General features: G+C 43.3%; 1 protein-coding gene across 3 annotated transcripts in view; it reads right to left on the bottom strand.

Moving 5' to 3' along the window:
- Positions 1-21248, bottom strand: part of SASH1 (SAM and SH3 domain containing 1) — a 256101-nt gene that overhangs the window by 165741 nt on the left and 69112 nt on the right. For 2 of the 3 annotated variants that reach the window (XM_061130415.1, XM_061130416.1), the window contains exon 1: positions 20885-21028. The exons of the other annotated variant lie outside the window; for it this stretch is intronic. In XM_061130415.1, the coding sequence (XP_060986398.1) occupies positions 20885-21013 (129 nt within the window). In that variant the 5' untranslated portion in view covers positions 21014-21028. Of the gene's footprint in view, positions 1-20884; positions 21029-21248 lie in introns of those variants that run through there. 3 annotated transcript variants of the gene reach the window in all.

The following is a 21248-nucleotide window of genomic DNA, read 5'->3' as shown; positions in this document are numbered from 1 at the left end:
ATGGCAGGGCATACATCTAAAGGCAGGTCCTTCCCAGACTCTGTCCTCTCTTAATGTTTATGCATTCACTCCACCTACCAAGTCTTAATTCCTAGTTCTCTCACATCTGTACATTTAAGTACTCTCTCCCCAACACATATTAGTTCTGCCAGGCCAATGCATGTAAGGCAATACACCTGTAATCCTTTGCAGCACCTGCCATAGGGTAGCACAGGTAGGCATTTAATAGAAGCTCAACAAAGGAATGAATTCTTGTCTTCCAGAACACAAGCTTCAGACATGTAGCTTCACAGGGATGGCTTTAAAGCAATTGGCTTTTGTTCCATTTGTTCAAATTTGTAGAATAAACTGATAATAGAATGGGAGGGGAGTATGTGTGTGTATGTGTGTGTTGTGTGTTGTGTGTTGGGGTGGCTGAAAGATGAAAGCTAGGGGAGAACTTAACATTTATTGAGCATGTAAATACCTTTAAATATATAGGTATTTATAAATATATATACATATAAATCTATCTAGATACATATAGGCACATACATAGATAGGATATACATATCTATATTGTATATCAGTATTCTTGCATGTTATTTAACTTAAAACATACAAGATAATGTAGGTTTTACTGACTCGACCATACCAATGCGAACAGATACTCAGGGAGGTGACAAATGTGTCCATTTGTCACACAGCTCATGAAGCACAGACCCAAGCTTCAAACCCACACCTGTTTACCCCAAAACCTGACTTCACCATTCTAGTAGTGTGGACTTACAGCAGTTGGGCATGTAACAAATCTTAGCTAACCTTACTGCTTATCTAATTTATTAAAGTCATCTGTTAAGGCCTTCCACAGAGGGCCCCCTTCCATTATATTTTTAAATAAAAGTGACAGCTAGTTAACTTGACTCCCAAGCTGCACAGGTGTACAGCTGAATCATCCTTCCAGCCACAACTGAGGAAGCCCACGCCTGGGAGCTTGGCCAGGCCAAATTAAGTGGTACATCATTCAAGCCATCCTTTCTCCCCGAGGCCGGGATCACAGCTCAACACCGGAGGGGCTGCTCGTGGCCCTGTGGGGAAAGCTGAGGCTTGGAGATCCCGACCGTGGCTCTGGTGGCCTCTGCAGGTGGCCTCTCCCAAGCTCTTTGCCCCAGTTCTTCATGCCGGAGCATGAAATAGCAAACCGGAGCTGGGTGCCCGGGGGGCAGAAACTCCGTGTCTTCCCACCAACTCCCCTCTCCCAAGTCTGAGCGGGAGAACTGGAAAGGGTGGGTCCAGACACAGATCGGGGCCTGACCTCAGCACAGAGCCTGGAGGGCCGAGGGGGCTGCGGTCATCACATCCTGGTCAGCCCCGGCCCGCCCTCTGCCAGGACAGCTTCCTGAGGAAATCCTGCTGGCTACAGAGAAACGGGTGGCCCGGGCCAAGGATGGAAACAGGAGCGGTATGTTCTGTTCTGTGTCCCTCACACTCAAGCAGGGCCTCGACTCCACAGCTTTTTGGGCAGCAGCACCACTGAAAAGCCAAAGCTGAGCAATGGCTCGGATGACGAGGACTTACAGGTCACGAATGGGCATGGCTTCACTCATCTGTTTTAAGACGGACGTGATCTCTCCTAAGCTTTTAGCTTAAGAAAGAATCTGCTGGTGGTTGTTTAGTCGCGACCAACTCTTTGTGTGACCCCATGGACTGCAGCCTGCCAGGCTCCTCTGTCCACAGGATTCTCCAGGCAAGAGAACTGGAGTGGGCTGTCATTTCCTTCTCCAGGGGAACCTTCCCGACCCAGGGATTGAACCCGCATTTCTTATGTCTCCTGTATTGGCAGATGGGTTCTTTACCAACTTGCAGCACTTGGGAAGCCCCGGCAGCACAACTGAGCAACGGAGCACTCAGGCGCGCACACGGATGCTGCCAGACCGAATGCCAAGCGAGTACCTGCCCATCACAGACACTGCCACATCTCCACCACAGCAACGGCTCACGGCTCTTGCCAGCAAAGAGACTCATGCATGCCCCGGGGTCCGCTATTAGTAAGAACCAATATGGGCTGTGAAGCCAGGAGTCTTGGGTTTCTAAAACGTCCCTAAGTTACACAGCCACACAGTGATACGGCTCTGCGGGACCCCTGACCTGACCCTTCAGTTCAGTTCAGTCGTCAGTTGTGTCCGACTCTTTGCAACCCCATGAATCGCAGCATGCCAGACCTGACCCTTACGTAATACCTAACCTCACTCAACCTCATCTGTAAAATGGGGTGATAATGCCAGCACCTGCATCTCATCTCATCTCAGCAGGAGTGTGACAAGATGAAAAGAAATAACCCCCGATGGCATTTGGCATAGTGCCTGTCACACACAGTAAGCGCTCAATAACAATCTGAGCTAGTATTCAGTTCAGTTCAGTTGCTCAGTCATGTCAGACTCTTTGCGACCCCATGGGCTGCAGCGCGCCAGGCTTCCCTGTCTATCACCAACTCCCAGAGCCTAGCTAGTATTACGAGCATCAAAATTCAAAAATTAATTGTCTAAACAAAGTCCAAGGATGCCACTATCTGTAAAGTCTTTTATTTTTAGGAACAGTTACAGAGGTATGAGATTTTTTTTTTGAGGTATTTAATTAAGTCTGCCAATTATTTCACCACTAAGCGTTTTATACATGAAGTTCCATATAAATATTATTTGGAATCAGACTTTTGAGTACCAGAGACTACATTTGTGTTATTGTTTATACCAACTAGAGATAGCAGCCTGGGAAAAAAGCTCTGCCCCTTGCCATCGACAATCATTTGGATGATGGGATCTGCCTCTTCCAAGCATGAATTCTCCCACCACCACAGGGTCTGATGTAGGGGTCTGGTTTCTCAAGAAGCTGAGAACAGTCCTGTCTGCCCATGTGGGTCAGCTGAGCAATGGGGACTGCAGCCAAATGACATCTTACAATAGTGACCTTGCAGCTTTTCGTCACTGTGCTTCCTGAGAGAAGCAATGAGGTCAGTGTGAAAATAAATTTAATTTTAGAAGTCAACACAAGGTCATGCACACGGGAAGCGGGAGAGGGAACACTGAAGGCCTTCTCTAACTGATCAAATGAGAAATCTGGAATTCGGAAATTTCAAGAAAACTGAGAAGACCGACTGGGGCCCTAAGTTTAAAAAGTTTTGGAGTTCCATGGTGGTCCCATGGCTAAGACTCTTCACTCTCAATGCAGGAGGTCAGCTTATGAAAACTGCCAGAAACACTCTACTTTTGGATGGGAAGGTGGGTGATAGTGGGTAGGGTGGGGGATGGAGGGTTGGGGCGAGATCTATATTTAAATTGTATTGACTTCATGTTTCACTTTTACCATTTTGCAGTGTCTGTTGCTATCAAAACTCTTGGAAACAATACTCACCCTATCACTATGTCAGCAAGCCTGTCAATCACAGATAGAGCCACCAGCCAGAAGGGACCCTCACCTCGACCTTGCACCAAGAGAAACCTTCCTTTTGGCCTTGAGTCACTTCCTGCCCCAACTATAACAATTTTTGGTTTTATATTCTTCTTACATAGTGAATCACAAACCCTAAGCATGCCCAGGACAGTCAACTTTTGCATTTTTAACATCCACATCACATTAATGAGGTTTCTTAAACCCTTTTCTACCCATTGCTGAGCTTGATTCCAAAATACTGATTCTTCTGTCAGTTTTTGAAGGGACTGTGCTTTGTTCCACGTGCTTACTCCATTGACTTCCCTCAGCCCTGGGGTGAGTCTGTTTTCAGAAGAAGTGGCAGCTGGGGGCCATCTCTGAAAATTTCTGGAGCCCTCTTCCTTTGGGACCATGAATCATCTTCCTTCTCAGTCTCAACTTTAACATTTTCCTTTTCCTGTGCAAATCAGAAGTTTCTTAATAGGAGGTCTACTGGACTGTGTAATAGTCTCCAAAGGGAAGTGATGAAGGTTTTGGCTTGAATCATTGAACTAGCATTGGAAATGTAATCTATGGTCATGTACTATGGGGAGCAGTCCATTACTAACAGGATGGGCTACAGATGATGTAGGAAATTTAATTTTTCTAGCTATCCATTTTTCTTGTACTTTACAAAGAACAGTTCTCTGAAAGCATTTACTCTGAACAAATGGTGGGAATTAAAACTAATTTATCCCAGGGTCTAAACCTTTTAGGATGAAAATCCCAGAAGATTTTAACTAAAATGTCCAGCAAAAACTTCACAAGAGATTAAAATAAAACACACTATATATTATTTCCATTTTCTCCACACTTTCATTCCTGACCCTCAGCAATTCTATAAGGAATGGTTTCTGACTCCTCAAATTGGGCATCACAGCTAAGATACTACAGCAGTCGACACTGGCTCAGAGACCAGGAGAGCAGAGTGGTGTCAGGAGAAGCTTCAAGCGGAGGTAACATTTTCACCCAGAAACCTCTATCAGTTAAGTTCAGTTTAGACGCTCAGTCATGTCCGACTCTTTGCAGCCCCATGGACTGCAGCACGCCAGGCCTCCCTGTCCATCACCAACTCCCGGAGTTTACTCAAACTCATGTCCATTGAATCGGGGATGCCATCCAACCATCTCATCCCCTGTCTTCCCCTTCTCCTCCCGCCAGAAGCCTCTATCACTCCTCTCCTAACACAGTCCCTAACGGACACCATGATCCATCTCCCTCTGAAGGACATCTCCCTTTGAAGGGCAGAGGGCAGAAAACACAATGGGTGAGCCCAAAGGGTGAAACACGACCTGATATTTACCGATATCACCACCAACATTCCTGGGGCCACGTAGACTCAATCGCCCCCAAAGCCCTTTGCCAGATTCTCTGACCCTTCTCTCCACCCTGAGTTCATTTGCCCCCACCTAGAATGACAGTCTGTTTTGTCTCTGCACCATCTCCCAACTTCTCTTCGGGGTAGTGGTTGATATCGGGGCAGGGGCAAGAAAGTGTTGTCCTCTTTGGAGGAGTCATTCAATTCTACCACTGCAGAGCAAAGAGGGAAGGCATTATATATAGTCTCTTTCTGACTAGATATACAGAGAGAGAGAGAGAATAATAATAATGGTGAGGAGAGGGAAAAGTTGAAGGCACTGGCCTGAGGGTTTATTTAGTGGGAAGTTAGGACACAAGGCAACTTCCCATCCATTTCATTCCTTGGCTCATAAGATGGGAAATGCTGGACCTTCACCAAGCAAACACCTCCTTCTACTTTTGCCCTCTTTCCAATCCCTAGCACTTGGGAGAGGGACAGAGGAACCTGTCTTCCTCATCCCTGGTGGAATCCACCCAAACCCAATCAGCGTTTGTTGCACAGGGGTCTGCGCTGCCCTGATCGTTTTCTTACTGAAGCTCACTGCTTCTCTACCTTATCAACTTTCCTTCTCCTCCCGGTCAAGGTGTTGGTCCATGCAAAGTATTAAAACTAGAAAAAGTTTTGCTTTCTTTATACCTGCCTCCTTTGCCCAGCGGCTGCTCCCCTACACACCCAGCACACCCACCTGGATCAGCTTCCTAGGGCTGCTGCATTCCAAAGTACCCCAAACTGGGTGACTTAGAAACATACTACCTCACAGTTCTAGAAGCTGGAAGTCCCAAATCAAGGTTTCACATGTTCCCTCTGAAACCTGCAGGGGAATCCTTCTTTGCCTCTTCCTAGCTTGTAGTGTTTTGTTAGCAATCTTTGGCATTCCGTGGCTTAACAGACACATCACTGTCATTCTCCATTTTCATAAAGTTCTCTGTCTACATGGGTCTTCACAGCATCTTCCCTCCGAGGATGCCTTTGACTGTGTCCAAATTTCCCCACTTTGGATTAGAGCCCACTCTAACAACCTCATCTTAACCTGATTAAATCTGCAAAGAGCCTATTTCAAATAAGGCTGCATTCTGAGATTACGACTGAGAGTCCAGACTTTAACACATCTTCTTTGGGGGGATACAATTCAACCCACACCACCACCTCAAAGGGCTATAGGGACAATGGAATGAGATAATGCGTGATAAGAGCTTAGTAGGAAGTTGGGCACATAGTATATGATCAATCAGTCAATCTACATCAGCTGCCAACCACATTATTGCTAGTAATACTAGTATCTTTTTGCTCTATGGTAGCTTTGCTAAAATGGCATTAAAAACAAGTCTTTACAGCAGTCAAGTTTGAAAGGATGTTCCAACTACCTCACAAAAATATAACCTCCAAATTCCTTGAGGAAAAAAAAAAATCACAATGGTTGACTGGGTAGCAAACTGTAGAATGTTCTTTGTTCTAACCAGTGAGTTCTGAAGCTTCAAGGAAGCGAGGAATGTAGAGCTGTGTAGGAATCAATAAAGGAAGTCCTCCAAAGAATCTGCTGACAACTGAATTTCTAAGCTCCTCTGGTTTGCAGAAAGAAAAAAAAAAAATTGATTCTATCTGCATGCTGTCTCTACATTGCCTCAGAGAACATAGGCTTATATTTTGAAAATAAAAGTTCACTAAAGGAAGTAGATACACAAAGCATTAGAAAACCAGAAGCCAAAGAACCAGTTAATTGACTGCTAATGGTCTAAGAAGTAGTGCCTTAAAAATACAAGAAAAAAAAGGTGATCACCTGTAGTTTTAAAAGATATTTCAGGGTGTTGGCTATAACCCCAGTTGTACAGTAGTGACTATTAATCACCTCCAAGGCACTGTTGCAGCACCAGCATGCTTTTCTCTGCACGAAGGAAGCTTGTTTTGATTTAGATCTTCAGGGGACACCAGAGAGTACTGTACCACTGCCCCCAGCCCTCATTCATTTTGCTAAGTCATTTTTCTACCAAAACAACATTTGGAGTCTCATCAGCACCTGCTGCCAACTACATTGCATAATTCAGTACTTACTTATCTTGACCTAACGAGCAAATTCAGGATTTAAACCAATCTTGCTTTGGCTTGTTCATTTGGTCTCTGTCTGATCCTCTGGGGAACCATCTATAACCAGCGCCCTCGAGCAACTCTCACCCAGGATTTTCTTCTTTATATGTGAGGACGTGGATCAGATGCCCTGAAACTTGTCTGCAAGTAAGTCAACAGGTATACAAATGAAGAGTGTGTGTGTCTCTTTATCGTTTTAAAAAATACATATACAGATAAATCTACTATCATAAAACCAAACTATTGTGCAGCTTGAAAAACTTTTTGGCTGACAACAGGAGAGTCTGTGAAAGTGGATCTTCCTGTTTTCCACAGCAGAAGAACAAACTGGAAGTCATGAGAACTCAAGTTTGGCTTTTTCAGAATTTGTGGCAAGCTGGTAACAATGAGCCACCAGATGTTTGTGCTTCGCTGTGCCTCCTCAGAAGAGATAAGCCTGCAAAGTGTTGAGTGTTTGCCACACTGACCCACAATATAGCATTCATGACCTCAGGGACCAGGCAACCTGGATGGAAAATGGGAAAACCCTGACTGGGCATCACTTTCCAGCTTTCCCTCCAAACGCAGGTCAAAGAATAGCAGAGCCCACAGCCAGCTCGGTCAGGTCGACTTCAGGGAAGCATTTGAAAATATTTGCAAAGATATAACTTCAGTGTTTCACCTTTATTTCACAGATCAAATAGATGAACCTAGAGCCCTACAATGTGCAGTCAGAAATTGCTGAATTATGGGTATTGAAGTTGGGGCAGTGAAATGTCAGTGTGTTTGAAAAGGAAACCAGGAACCCTGGATTACTCACCAGACTAGCAAATTGTGGTTGCCAACAAACTGGGTTTCTGGTAGTGATAAGGGCACTAAACCAGTCGATGCATGTAAGGACACAGTACGAAACGTAAGGAGTTATATGCCTACGTAAGTATTATCGTCTAATCTCTATGAGCAGTACTTATAGACTAAGGGATGTGACTTGCTGAAAAATCTCCTGATGTTTAAGGAATATATTCATTCTACTTGACTCCCCTCAGGTTTCTATGGAAGCTCTTCCACCATGGAAGAGATTCTGTTTTCTAAAGACATGAGCTCTGGGATGTGCAGTCCTTCAGTGGCCTGACAAGCTGAGGAGTTCTTTGATATAGAAAGAGGGGGGTTAACAGCAGACATTCTGGTGTGTTGAAATAGTACTTAATTCTCTGCTAGTGCTAAAGTAACATCACATAGATTTCACTGTATCTTTCATGTATCTTTTGACACCTATTTACTTTAATGCTCATTGCATAGCCTACATTTCATAATATCTTAATCAGGGCAAATCACTACCATGCACCAGTGTTATGAGAGGCTTTCATTAAGTCATCACCTGGACACCACATGTTACGTAAGTAGAAGCAAAATGCTACAGAAGCAGTAACGACCTTGCCCCAGCAGACTATGTCCTAAGGCTACATTTTTGTGGAAAGTTCTCAGTAAAACTGTATTTCATGATAAAATCTGCTTTAAAAATGATGTCTTATCTTTCCAACATAAAATTGTTCATCTTTATAGACTTTCTCAAAGTTCACATTTTCTATAAATGCATAATGAAGTCACTCCCTAATTAAAATGTACATAAGTGGCATATTATCTAATAATGATTAATAATAATAATAATCTTCCTTGAAGCACAAAGAATCTCATTTTCTATCAAGTTCACACTGATAATGTGTTTGCAGGTTGCTTTGGGCTCTGGTGGGGACACTACCATACGATGCTTTTATAAATTCTTGATTGGAGATGGAAGAGTCTTAACTAAGATGTAAAAACACAGAATGAATGCTTAGCAACCTGGGCAAAAACAGTGGTTAATTCAATAAAACCTTGGGAAAATATTTCACAAAAACATTTCAAGATACTAAAAGTAGATTTAGTAGAGTTACATGGGTCCAGCACTCAAATAAAATAAAATCATTAGTTAAGTGGATATTTTTAATATTTTACACATTTCTAAGAAGCCAACTATCAAAAAGATCTCATGTTATTGTGCTACTTAGTCACAGGAGAACTGAAAAATAGCAATCTGTACAACCATTTAAGCAGAAAATGTGTTTTCATTACAAATACCTTCCTGACTCCAGAAAACCCTTCTTATTCATGAGTCCCATACATTCTCTCTCTTAAGTACAGGTAACATTTCTAACACCAGTTTCTTGAAGTGAAACATGAAGGTTACTTTGAAACAATTTATGCATTTGTTTTTAAACTGTGTATTCTAAAAAGGGCATTTGACAAACATTAAATCATCAAAAAAAAAAGTTAAAACAAATTAAATCAATAGTTGATATTAACTATTCTAATCCTAAATTGAACACATGGAATCCGACCATCCCTCCACTTAAAGATGAGCGTGAAGAGAAATTAATTCACACTCCAACTAAAGATTTAACTATTACCAGCTAATAATAAGAAACATTTATGATCTGTTAACCATATGCCATGCACAGTTCTAGGGATTGAATTAATTTGACCAGACCCAATGACGCAAGTGGCTATCATCCTCATTTACTGATGAGGAAACCAAGGCACAGAACAGTTAAGGTCATGAAATGCTGAAGCCAAGATCTAAAGCCACTCTGAACTGCTTCCTTTCCTCTTAACTCCCCTACAAAACAAACTTTCAATTTTCTAAGAGATGTTTAAACAATTTTTTCTTGTTTCTAAATGTGCTCATCCTGTTCCTCTTCTCTTGATATAAAACAAACAAAAAAAAATCTAATTATTATTGTATTATGACTTCATCGTTTAGTAGTTTCAGACTGACAGCAAAATGAAAGGAAACATAGATTCCCAATATGTCTCCTGCCCCCAAACATGCATAGCTTCCCTCATTATCAGGATCCCCTACAATTATGTTGTGATTGAAAAGAAAGAGATACTTGGTCTTCTTCCCAGTCCTGGTACAGGGCTCCTAACTCTTGAATTTGGAATGATAGGAGCATCTTGTGTCATTCTTTAGGAGTCCCTTCAGAGGAATCTGAATTTTTGTTAATAAGGTGACTTAGGCTGGGGCTCCTAAATAGTCTCGGAATGAAGCTGGTCACCAAGAAGATCAAGTGATTAGAAATTAGGAACTTTCAGTCTTATCTCATTCTCAGTATCCTGGAAGGGAAGCCAGGCTAGAGATTGAGTGCAGTTACCAAATGCCAATCCTGTCTACATAATGAAGCCTCCATAAAAACCTAAAAGGACAGAGTTCAGAGAGCTTCTGGACTGGTGACTATGTGGGGATTCAAGGAGAGAGGCACCCTGAAGAGCATGGAAGTGAAACTGGAGAGAAGGGGGCAGGGCACAATCTTTGAAAGAATGACACAGCCCGAGGACACAACATCAACAGATTAGAATCAAATGGGTCCAAGATGGCAGACAAGTCGACTTGGACTAGACCTTGATCCTCAGTGCACGCTCACTGTAACATACCCAGAGGCGCCAGGGCAGTTCCAAGGCCGATCAGCAAAGACCGAAAAGTGGGCGGTGGCTCAGTTTCTGGAAATCTCTGCTCTTTCCCCAAAAAAGGTTGGAACAATCCTTCCACTCATTTACCCAGCCACAATTCGGGGCCCACTCACCCTCAGCAATGGCCCACACTCTGTAGACTGAGTTTCTCTCTGAATAAATCCACTTCTTACCAGTCACTTTGTTTCTCACTGAATTCCTTCTGTGCTAAGACACAAAGACCAGGTGAGTAATTCTAATTAAAAGATTATTGGGTCAAGTCCCAAGCAGGGTTTTGACTGGGTTCAAGTCCCAGGCATGTGGGTTAGAGTCCCATACTGGGTTTTGGCTGGGTTCAAGTCCTGGCCTTGTGGGTTCGAGTCCCAGTCTGAGGTAAACGATTTCAGACGCTCTCCCCTCTCCCCACATACTTGCCCTAAGCTAGGTTCTTCCAACTGGCTGTTCCTAAGTTACATCTCTTTATAATCCCATAATCCAGTAAGTAAAAACTGGTTGATTAGCAAGTAAATTGGGTTTCCCAAGTTCTGTGCGCTGCTCTAGCAAATTAATGGAACCCAGTAGCCAGCCGATCGTAAGCACACATAACAATCTGGGCTTGCGATTGGCAACTGTAATGGGGCAGTCTTCGGGACTGAGCTAGTAAAGAGCAGGACCTGACACTAGCAAGTAATGTCAGATTTGAATTAAATGTGTAGGAAACTCAGTGCCCACTGAGAATCTGAGAATTGCTTGGGGTGTTGAAATAAATCCATCGTACACATTATTAGAGTGGTAAGTACATTTGTTACAACCTACATTGTCACGTCATAATCACCCCAAATGCAGAGCATGCAACATGATTCACTCTTGCTGTTGTACATCTATCCATTATTATAAAAATTCTCCGTGCTCCACCCATCCATCCGTCCCGTCCCCCAACCCTGGCAACCACTGATCACTGACGGATCTTATCAATATCTCCATAGTCTTGCCTTTTCCAAAATGTCAGTCAGAATCAAAAGTCTTTTCAGATTGGCTCTTTCACTTAGTCATACGCATTTAGGGTTCTTCCACATCTATTGATGGCTTGATAGCTCATTTCTTTTTATCCCTAGGTAATTTCCACCAAGCTTTATTTGTCCATTCACCTACTGAAGGACATTTCGGTTGGTTCCAGGTTTAGGTAATTAAGAATAAAGCTGCTATAAATAGATATATGAGAAAAAAAATAGATGTATGCAGTTTTTTGCCTGGAGGACCTAAGTTTTCACTTTCTTTGGGCAAATACCAAGGAGTGCAACTGCTGGACTGCATGGTAAGAATAAGGATGTAAGAAACCGCCAAATGGTCTTCCAAAGTGGCTGTACCATTTTTCATTCTCACCAGCAATGAACAAGAGTTCTAGTTGTTCTTCATCTGCTGTAGCATTATATGTGGTCAGTGTTCCAGATTCTGGCCATTGTTAAAGGTGTGCAGGGGTATCTCACTGCTGTTTTGTTTAAAAAAAAATTTTTTAACCCTGCACATTTCCAAACAAGGACACTTGCAAAATTGTTAATGGTTTATCTTATGTCTGTGCTCAGTTGTGTCCAACTCTTTGTGACAACGTGGACTGTAGCCCACAAGGCTCCTCTGTTGATGGAATTTTTCAGGCAAAAATACTGGAGTGGGCTGCCATTTCCTACTCCAGGGTATCTTTCTGACACAGGAATTGAAACTGTGTCTCTTGCATCACCTGCATTAGCAGGTGATTCTTTACCACGGTGCCACCTGGGAAGCCCTCATACTACAACTACAAGACTTGATTTTAGCCAAAAGGCCAAGAAGCAGTTATTTTATAAAGAGACCTTTAAAATCCTCTGAAAATGAATGTAAGCCTATAGCAAAGATACTTATTCTTAAACTAGAATATTCCTTTCGTCTTAATAACAAATAATATTGAAACACTCAATTTTTAAGAGTGCCCAAAAAAAGCATAAAAACATTTTTTACCTCGAGTGTGAAAAAAATGTGTTGGTTGATAAGAAGTCTTAGGCAAAAGTCACCAAGTCCACAAAATTAGGATAAATTTTGAAAGTAACCAAGATTAAGGATTCATACTAAAAAAAAAAGTTTTTCTTCTGCCCTTCAATAATACTTTTAGCTAAGATTACAATCATAGACATTATTTTTCTTTCACTTTTAATTCCACTTTTAATTCTTCATACCAGGACAGAAAATGAAGCCATAACAGGCACAGAGTGATGTGTGGACACAATGGACCTTCCTCATTCACTGCTTGCTATAAAACCAAACAAGCAGTGGATGAAGCAACAAAATCAGCCATGAATCAGATCTGCATCATAGACACCACGGAGACCTGCCAAGTACCTCTATGGACACACAGAACAAAACTCTACAGAGCAATCATGATAAACTCAAACGTATCCATGTTTTCACCAATCAGCTTAGACAGTTGAAAGACAAGAGGAGGTCCCTTCAAAACAGAAAGAATACAGATTCCAGAAAGGAAAAACTATCTCATTATCAAGCTCTTGTGTTCTATGTCTCTAAGATACCCCACTGCCTGAGTCTCCAGCCTCCATGCTGGATTGTCTCTATTACAGAACTTGACAAGCAAGAAAAAATACAAGCTAAGTTATCTCTAGGAAGCATCTCAACTCATAAAGAATTAATGCTCTCCAGTGAAACATCTTATGAAACAAAAGTTGGGACACTAGACAGCTGGCTAGGAGCAAAGCTAACGACCAGCAGACCCACACTTTTCAGGTGTCATTATCGAATTAAATTAATTAGTAAATTAGTATATGTTTATTTGAGAAATGACAATTCCAAGTCATCATAAAAATACATTTTATCTCAAAATTAGCCTGAAGGTTTACTGCTTATAGTCTTACATTGGTATTAAAAGGTACAGTTAATTCTTAGAGCTTTAGCCTCTACACATCTAAATTCATTATTTTGAAATCAATTTTATTCCTACCCTAAGAAAAGAATGTGTTTAAACCATGGGTAAGCTCATCATATAATATAGCGGGATTATGATGGTTACGTCTGAAACATAAAGTATTCTTCAACCCAAGTGTTTCAATGGTAAAGAATCCACTTGCCAATGCAAGAGACTCAGGTTCAAGCTCTGGGTAGGGAAGATCTCCTAGAGAAGGAAATGACAACCTACTTCTTACCTGAAAAATCCCATGGACAGAGGAGCCTGGCAGGCTACAAGTCCATGGGGCCACAAAGAGTCAGACAGGACTGAGCATATACACATGACATGCTGAACTGAGTACTTCCCTCTATTTCACTATCCTCTAGAATTAGCTTTTAAAAGATGGAATTAAAGATCTGTTGGTTATATCATTGTGTGTGTAGTTATAAATAATAAATCTCCTCTTTAAGGAAACGAATCATTCACTCCAGGACAAAGACAGGTAAACAGATATGTGTACACATAGATGTGTCAAGATAGATAATTTTTCTTTAGAAAGAAAAAGTCACAGCACTACAACATCTCTAAAAATCTCCTGTATGAACCCAGCCTACTCTTGAGCTGAAAAGAATTTATTAAAAGTAAATTACCAGGAGCAATCCTTGACTACTTACAGAGGAAAATACTGAGACGAATAGAAGCCAGATGATAGATAAACTAGTACATTTCACAAATGTTTAATCTCTCATCTTCTCTTGCCTAGACCACTAGTCTTCTTCCAAATTTATCACCAACTCATCACCCACAAAAGTCACATTTCTAGAAAGTGATCATGTCACATGTCAGTTTAAAATTCTGCAGTGGCTTCTCATTGGAGCCTGCAGAATGATGCCAGTTACCCCGGCTTTCACTACCCAGTACCCACCTCAGTGTGCTGGGCTCTCCCGTCTCTTTTCCCCTCAGCTCTGTCCAGAAGGCCCTTCCTCCCTTCTCTCCTCCCTAGCCCTCACTGGGGAACACCTCTCAAGAGAAACCTACTTACTGCCAGGACCCAAGGTGGAAGGCATCTCTGGGACTGACCTGCCTCCACCAGCACCGTGGCTGACACCACCCCCAGCCCGACTCTCTACTCCAGCCTCCTTGGAGCACTCTACACACTGCACCACATGACTAGGTATTTAAGGAAGGGGCAGTGGATGCTGTTTGTCCTTCTGGAAGCCAGGGGTATGTGCAATGAATACTTAGCTAAAAAACCTAAGCAAAAAGATTGAAAGTCCATTTGCTGTTGTTCAGTCACTAAGTTGTGTCTGACTCTTTGAGACCCCATGGACTGCAGCATGCCAGGCTTCCCTGTCCATCACCAACTCCCAGAACTTGCTCAAACTCATGTCCATCGAGTCGGTGATGCCATCCAACCATCTCATCCTCTGTCATCCCCTTCTCCTCCTGCCTTCAATCTTTCCCAGAATCAGGATCTTTTCTAAAGAGTTGGCTCTTTGCATCAGGTGGCCAAAGGATTGGAGCTTCAGCTTCTAATGAATATTCAGGACTGATTTCCTTTAGGATTGACAGGTTTGATCTCCTTGCAGTCCAAGGGACTCTCAAGAGTCTTCACAATACCACAGTTTGAAAGCATCAATTCTTTGGCGTTCAGCCTTTGTTATGGTACAACTCTCACATCCGTACATGACTACTGGAAAAACCGTACCTTTGACTATATGGACCTTTGTGGCCAAAGTGATGTCTCCGCTTTTTAAGAGGCTGCCTAGTTTTGTCACCAGTTTTCTTCCAATAGTCAATAGGTGTCCCAATAGAGATGTGAAAGAAGGAACTATAAAATTGCAACTGTGAGTTAATTTCCAGGAAATAACAGGGGATTCAAATCCTAGCTGCCCTGTTCATTACCTGTGTGATTCAGGATGTGCACGTTTAACTCTCCACTGTAAAATGGGGACAACACTGCTCAATGGTCGCAGTGAGAAGACCAAGGAAGGTAAGTATAGAAGGGCCCCGCCTGGCACTGGGATTCAGTCCCTGTGAACACCGCCTCCTCTCCCCACAGGGTGACATCCTCTCATCAGAAGCTGGAGTCAAGGATGGTGAAAAGGATGTAGAACAAGCCAGGTGGAAGAGGGAAAATGTTCCAAGGTAGAGAGTGGCAAAGGAAAGCATGAAAGCAAGATGCTGGAAAACTAGGACTATGCGCTGTCACTTTCGTGCAGGGGCCTCTTTTTAAAAAAACGATCATTTTATTTATTTATTTGGCGGTGCCAGGTCTTAGTTGCCACATCCAAACTCTCAGTTGTGACATGTGGGATCTAGTTTCCTGAACAGGGACCCAGGGATGGAACCTGGGTCCCCTGCATTGGGAGCTCAGAGTCTTAGCCACTGGACCAGTAGGGAAGTCTCCAGGGGTCTTTTTTGATAGCAAATCAAGGACCCCAGCCAGAATTATAAGGCTTAACTGTGTCTTTGGCAGACAATTGAAAATTGAGAGGTCGGAGCTCTGGCCCCTACTCTGCGGCCCCAAGATCTCCCATTCCTATCTAAATGAAGGAACGGAGGGCTCACGTCCAGGGTCTCTTTAGTCAGTGCCTCCTGATACATCACCCTGCAATTTCTCTACTTATGTAAAAGCCATAGGCTTTCCGCTGCCTAACAGGAATATAAAATCAAGATGAAGTCAGAATACTTGACACAAGGGCTGACGCTCAGATTCCAAGACCTAAAATTAAGTCATTAGCTAAAGGGCTTACCGTAAGACGCCACCCAACAATATGTAAATTACACGCTGGTCGGTACAACGGAGTTTGCATTTTAAAAGGCCCCTAGGGATCTCACAGGCCTCTTCCCTCCCCCACACTTAAATACAGAGTGAAGGAGAGTCTTTTAAAGGAAGAGGACTTTAGTAAACAGCAAGATACAATAAACCTAGCAGATAACCTAAAGAGTTTATTTATTATGTTTATTAACTTAAATAAACCTACTACACTTTTCTGTAGCCTGCATAGGAACTAGAAGAGGGGAAGGTCATCTGTGTAGTTTGTCTACACAATGGATATTTTCTAAGCATTGCTAGGAAATGGGTGTAAACTGTAGGAACACTGCAGGGAAGTGTAAGGTTTGGGGGAGGTGCATCTTGCAGATCTAGCAAACAATAGTCACTTACTAACTCCCTTCCTCTCCCTTTCCATCGAACGAGAAGTTTTAAATGCCTGCTTCTTCCAATTTTGAAGGAAAACTACGAACCATCACAATTTACCAAGTGGATACTTGGGGCTGAAAATATGATTCACCTCTTCTAATAACCTCAACAATTCCTACTCTTAAAAAAAAAACCAAAACTAGGCTCCCCCACCCCAAAATAGAAAATGGAATGTTTTGTCTATAACCAGGGCAACAGAGGATGAGATGGTTAGATGGCATCGTCTGTCAACTCAATGGTCTTGAGTCTGAGCAAACTCCGGGAGGTAGTGAAAGGCAGGGAAACCTGGTGTGCTGCAGTCCATGGGGTTTCAAAGAGTCGGACATTACTGAGCAACTGAATAACAAGGGAGTAAAAATAAAAGTAAAACTCCCAGAGGAGTCTAACTTGTTCTGTACATCTCAACAGAAGTCTAAGAATGTCATCCTGAAAGGTGTCAGGTTTTGAAAACCCAAGCAGACCATATGTTGTCGAGTTAGAGAACAGAATAGAGTATTTCACTAGAAGACCACGGTTTAATTGCTCAGAGTTTACAAACATTTCCCATTTTGCCAATACGCTTTCAGTGGAAGTGCCAGGATTTGAGTTTGCACGGCGGAACTGTCCAAGTGGTAGCTTCAGCATAAAGAGAATTTATTCTTCATTAAGGCACCCCATTATAAGCCAGGGCATGAGTGTACAGAACTGTATTTTGAAGTGGCTCCTGCATTTAAGAGTACATGTTTTTTTTCCTTTTTCACTCAACAAAATCATGTTCTCAGCAACCAGTCAGTAAGTCCCAAACCCTGGAGGTAGAAAATTGAGTAAAATACGGACCATGCCCTCTAGGTCTTCACAATCCATAGTAACTAGGGGTTCTCTATTTATATATTCACTTGTTAGCATTTTATTCCTGCCAGTACACTCATTTTCATGCCATAAATTATGCTGTAACTTCTCTAAATAAGCGTTTTGTTAACAACTATCTAAAAGCAACTAGTTGCTGCCGAACTGTGCAAGACTGAATTAATTTGAATGTAAAATGGGCCCTAATGAACTCAAACAGCCACCCTGTATTTACTGAGATCAATGCCTCTGGGGTAACACCCTCCCCTGGGTCAGAACCAACATAATCTACCAGGGGTCAGGGTTCGGGGCTGGGGGTCCAGTTTGGGGGGTCAGGGGGAGGGGAACGGGAGACAGATGGTGAGTGCTCCTCACTCACTGCCCCTTCGGGAAAGAGGAGCTGTGCTCATTCAATTAAAAACCCTAATAGGCTTTGAAGTTCACATTTTTACACTAAGAAGAATCTAAAAAATAAAAGTAGCAACTGTGCCTGAAGCCTGCTAAGTATGATGTTTGGATGTATAATTCCTCTTCTACCTCAACTCCCCTCTGAAGTTCTATAATAAAAAAAGTGAAAGTCGCTCAGTCCTGTCTGACTCTTTGAGATTCTCCAGGCCAGAATACTCCAGTGGGTAGCCTTTCCTTTCTCCAGGGGATCTTCTCAACCCAGGAATCAAAGACAGGGATGCAGGAGTCTCCGGCATTGCAGGAGGATTCTTCACCAATTGAGCTATCGGGTAAAAGAATCTTCCAAATTTGTTGTTGTTGTTGTTTAGTCGCTAAGTCGTGTCCAACTCTGTAGCGACCCCAAGGACTGTAGCCTTCCAGGCCCCTCTGTCCATGGTATTTCCCAGGCAACAATATTCGAGTGGGTTTCCATTTCCTTCTCCAGGAGATCTTCTGGACCCAGGGAAAGAACTTGAGTCTCTTGTGTCTCCCGCATTGGCAGGCAGATTCTTTACCACAGGTCCACAAACTTCCAAATTGCCTTTGCCTACAATACCAGATGTAATCACATTTCTACTAAGTTGATCTGGGACAGTTAACTATGGAGCATCATGGCAACATGCTCCTGACTGGTGGAGGTCAGAAACCTGGGGTGCAGTCTGCCATTGCCTCTAGCAAAGTATTCAGTGCCCAAGTCACTTCACCCATCTAGGCTGAGAAATGATTGTAAAATCCCATGTTTTAAATACAAAATGAAGAAAATGGTGTCTTTTATGTCTGTAAGAACAAAGTCTGATGTCAGTTTTGTGTCATGATATATTTTCCCAAAGATAGCTTCTTACAAATACTTGGATGACAGCATCCTCAACACAGAATAACGATCCTTTTCCCCTAGTGATCTCTCACAGCCCATACAGAGGAGAGGTAAGCTATGTCCTCTGTGTCTGCCTTTTCCCTAAGGAAAAATCTTGATGCCCAAGATTTAAAGGAAAAGAAGATCTTATAAAAGATGGGAAAGCAGGAGTGAACACTACCTGTTGAGGACAATCGTTACCATCTTTCAGCCTCACACCGAACTAAATATTAGCTCTGTAAGAAGCACATATTTTCTTTTCTCCTGCATCAGCCTTTTGAATAACAGGTTTGGGCTTTTGGAGCCCCACCCCATCTTCTAACTCAGCCAAAGAACACTCTGCTACGACCGACCCAACAGTGCTGGAATCTGCCAGGAAGGCAGAGTCACTCTTCACAAAGTGCTCCATGCCAACCCCACCCCTAAGCGACCCTGAGCCCACACTTCAATATAAGTGAGCCCCTCCAACCCTTCCTTCCCCAGCCTACACCCTATCAAAGAGACGCAAACCAATTTTCTCAGTGACTGAAAATTTAGAGTGAGACCTAAGCAAGAAATAACAAGATAAGCTTCTGCTGGATGAACTTAAAAAACGGTCTAGCACCACAACTTTTATATATGTCCACTGAGTTTTCTGGAATTTCACTAAAGCCCCGCATTCATCAGTAATGTTCAGAAAATGCAAACAGCATAACTTGAAGTGCTTTTCAATATATATTTTAAAAATATTGGAGCGCCCTTGTGAGATGGCCCACACTCTATGGAGTGTGTATTTCCCTGAACAAATCTGCTTTCAAAAAATAAGTAAAATAAAATATCAGAGAGTGAGAGGAGCAGGTAGAAATCTTTGACCAACCTTCCCTGGCTCTCTGCATAGGAATAATCATTAATACCAAAGGACACCTGAAGATGGAATAACTGGGACTTTAGGATCTCTGGAAAGATGAGCCACAAGATTATTTGCAAGAAAAAAACAAATAGACAGCTATTACTTATTGTTGTTCAGTCGTATCCAACTCTTTGCGACCCCATGGACTGCAGCATGCCAGGCTTCCATGTCCTTCACTATTTCCCTGAGTTTGCTCACTCACGTCCATTGAGTTCCTGATTCCGTCTAACCATCTCATCCTCTGCCACCCCCTTTTATTAACACTAGTATGCTGAGCACTAGCTATAGATCAATTTAGCGAAATCTCAGAAAATCCAAGAAGCAGATCTTTTTTGCTTCACTTTTCAGGTGAGAAATAGAATACCACTTCAGCTGGGTACCTTGGCCAAGATCATGCAGTCAGTCAAGGGGAGGACTGGGATCTGAATCCAGGCTCACTCACTCCAAAGCCCAAGAGCTGAATTACTGTGGTAAAAGTGGTTTCATCATTCCCAAAGAAGAGCTTCTTTCTACAAACTACACCTCCTTCTATTAAAAAAAAAAAAACACCTCCAAGTAAATACAGAGCCTCTTCCAACTGGCTTCCACAACAGCCAAATCCAAATTTTTACATTGAAGTTGACTTTTTATATGTGGAGTAAGGTGCCTGACTTACTACGCATCTGATTCCAGTCTACCTGCCTCTCTACAGCTCCATCAAAATAAATCTAATTCCTCAAGGCACTGAACCCTGAACAAGTTAAAGCTTCATCTTCCATGATGCCTAAAAACTATTTTTCAGAAATTATGCCAAATCCAGGGGCGGGTTTAGTTACTGGACATTTCAAAATACATGACAATACAGATTTAGTAAAATAAGCCCTATTGTTTTTAGCCCCAAACACATAACAAATATCCTGTAATTCTACAAATTGAAAACTGCAGAGTATGTAAACTTCTTGTGGTTCCGAGCAAGGAGGTAATTGTTTTCCTCTCCTGCTCAGACAACAAATGGTGCAGAGATAAACATCAGTAGAATCAGCCTCTTCCCAAATCCACAGCAGCCAAACACGGTTTATTTACATCCAGTCTTGGAAAGACTCTTCCTCAGTCTTTTTCCACACTAACTTCTCAGCAGGTGTCCCAGATTACACTGTGCAACACCACTACCCGACTGTTTAAAACATCTATCTTTGATGCGATCTGTGGCTGGTTATTTTTTAATTAGGTTTTTGAAATCCTAAACCGTGTGGATTTAACCACTTAAGAACTAGAGCCGGAGAAGGACGACCCCCAAGGGGTGGGCTGGCCGAGTCGGCGAGCGCGCAGGAATGCGAGGTCCCCCAGAGGCGGCCCTGCTCCGGGGGACCCACGACCCGCCCTCCTCGCTCCTCCAGGTAACTCACCAGAATGCCCATCACGTCGGTCCAGAGCCGGGAGAACGCCTCGGACATGCCGGCGCCCACCTCGGGCTCCGACGCGGGCTCGGGCTCCGGCTCCAGCGCCGCGCCGGCGGCTCCCGCGTCCTCCTCCATGGCCGGGTCCCCGGGGCGCCCTGGCCCCGCAGCCGCGCGCGCCCGGCCCCGGGAGCCGGTCCCCGCCCGCCGCGTCACCACCGAGCCGCGCCCCCGCGCCGCATCCCCCGCGGCCCCGGCCTCCGACCCGGCGGGGCCCCCCGGGGCAGGCACCCGCTCCTCGGCTCTAGGTGGCGGCGGGCCGCGCGACTGACAAGTCCGGAAACTTTCCCAGCCCGGGCTCTGCTCGGCGGCG

Source organism: Dama dama, chromosome 26 (assembly GCF_033118175.1).
Source record: "Dama dama isolate Ldn47 chromosome 26, ASM3311817v1, whole genome shotgun sequence".
Lineage (NCBI taxonomy): Eukaryota > Metazoa > Chordata > Mammalia > Artiodactyla > Cervidae > Dama > Dama dama.
The sequence above is the reverse complement of the archived record's forward strand: the minus strand, read 5'-3'. Positions and strand labels throughout refer to the sequence as shown.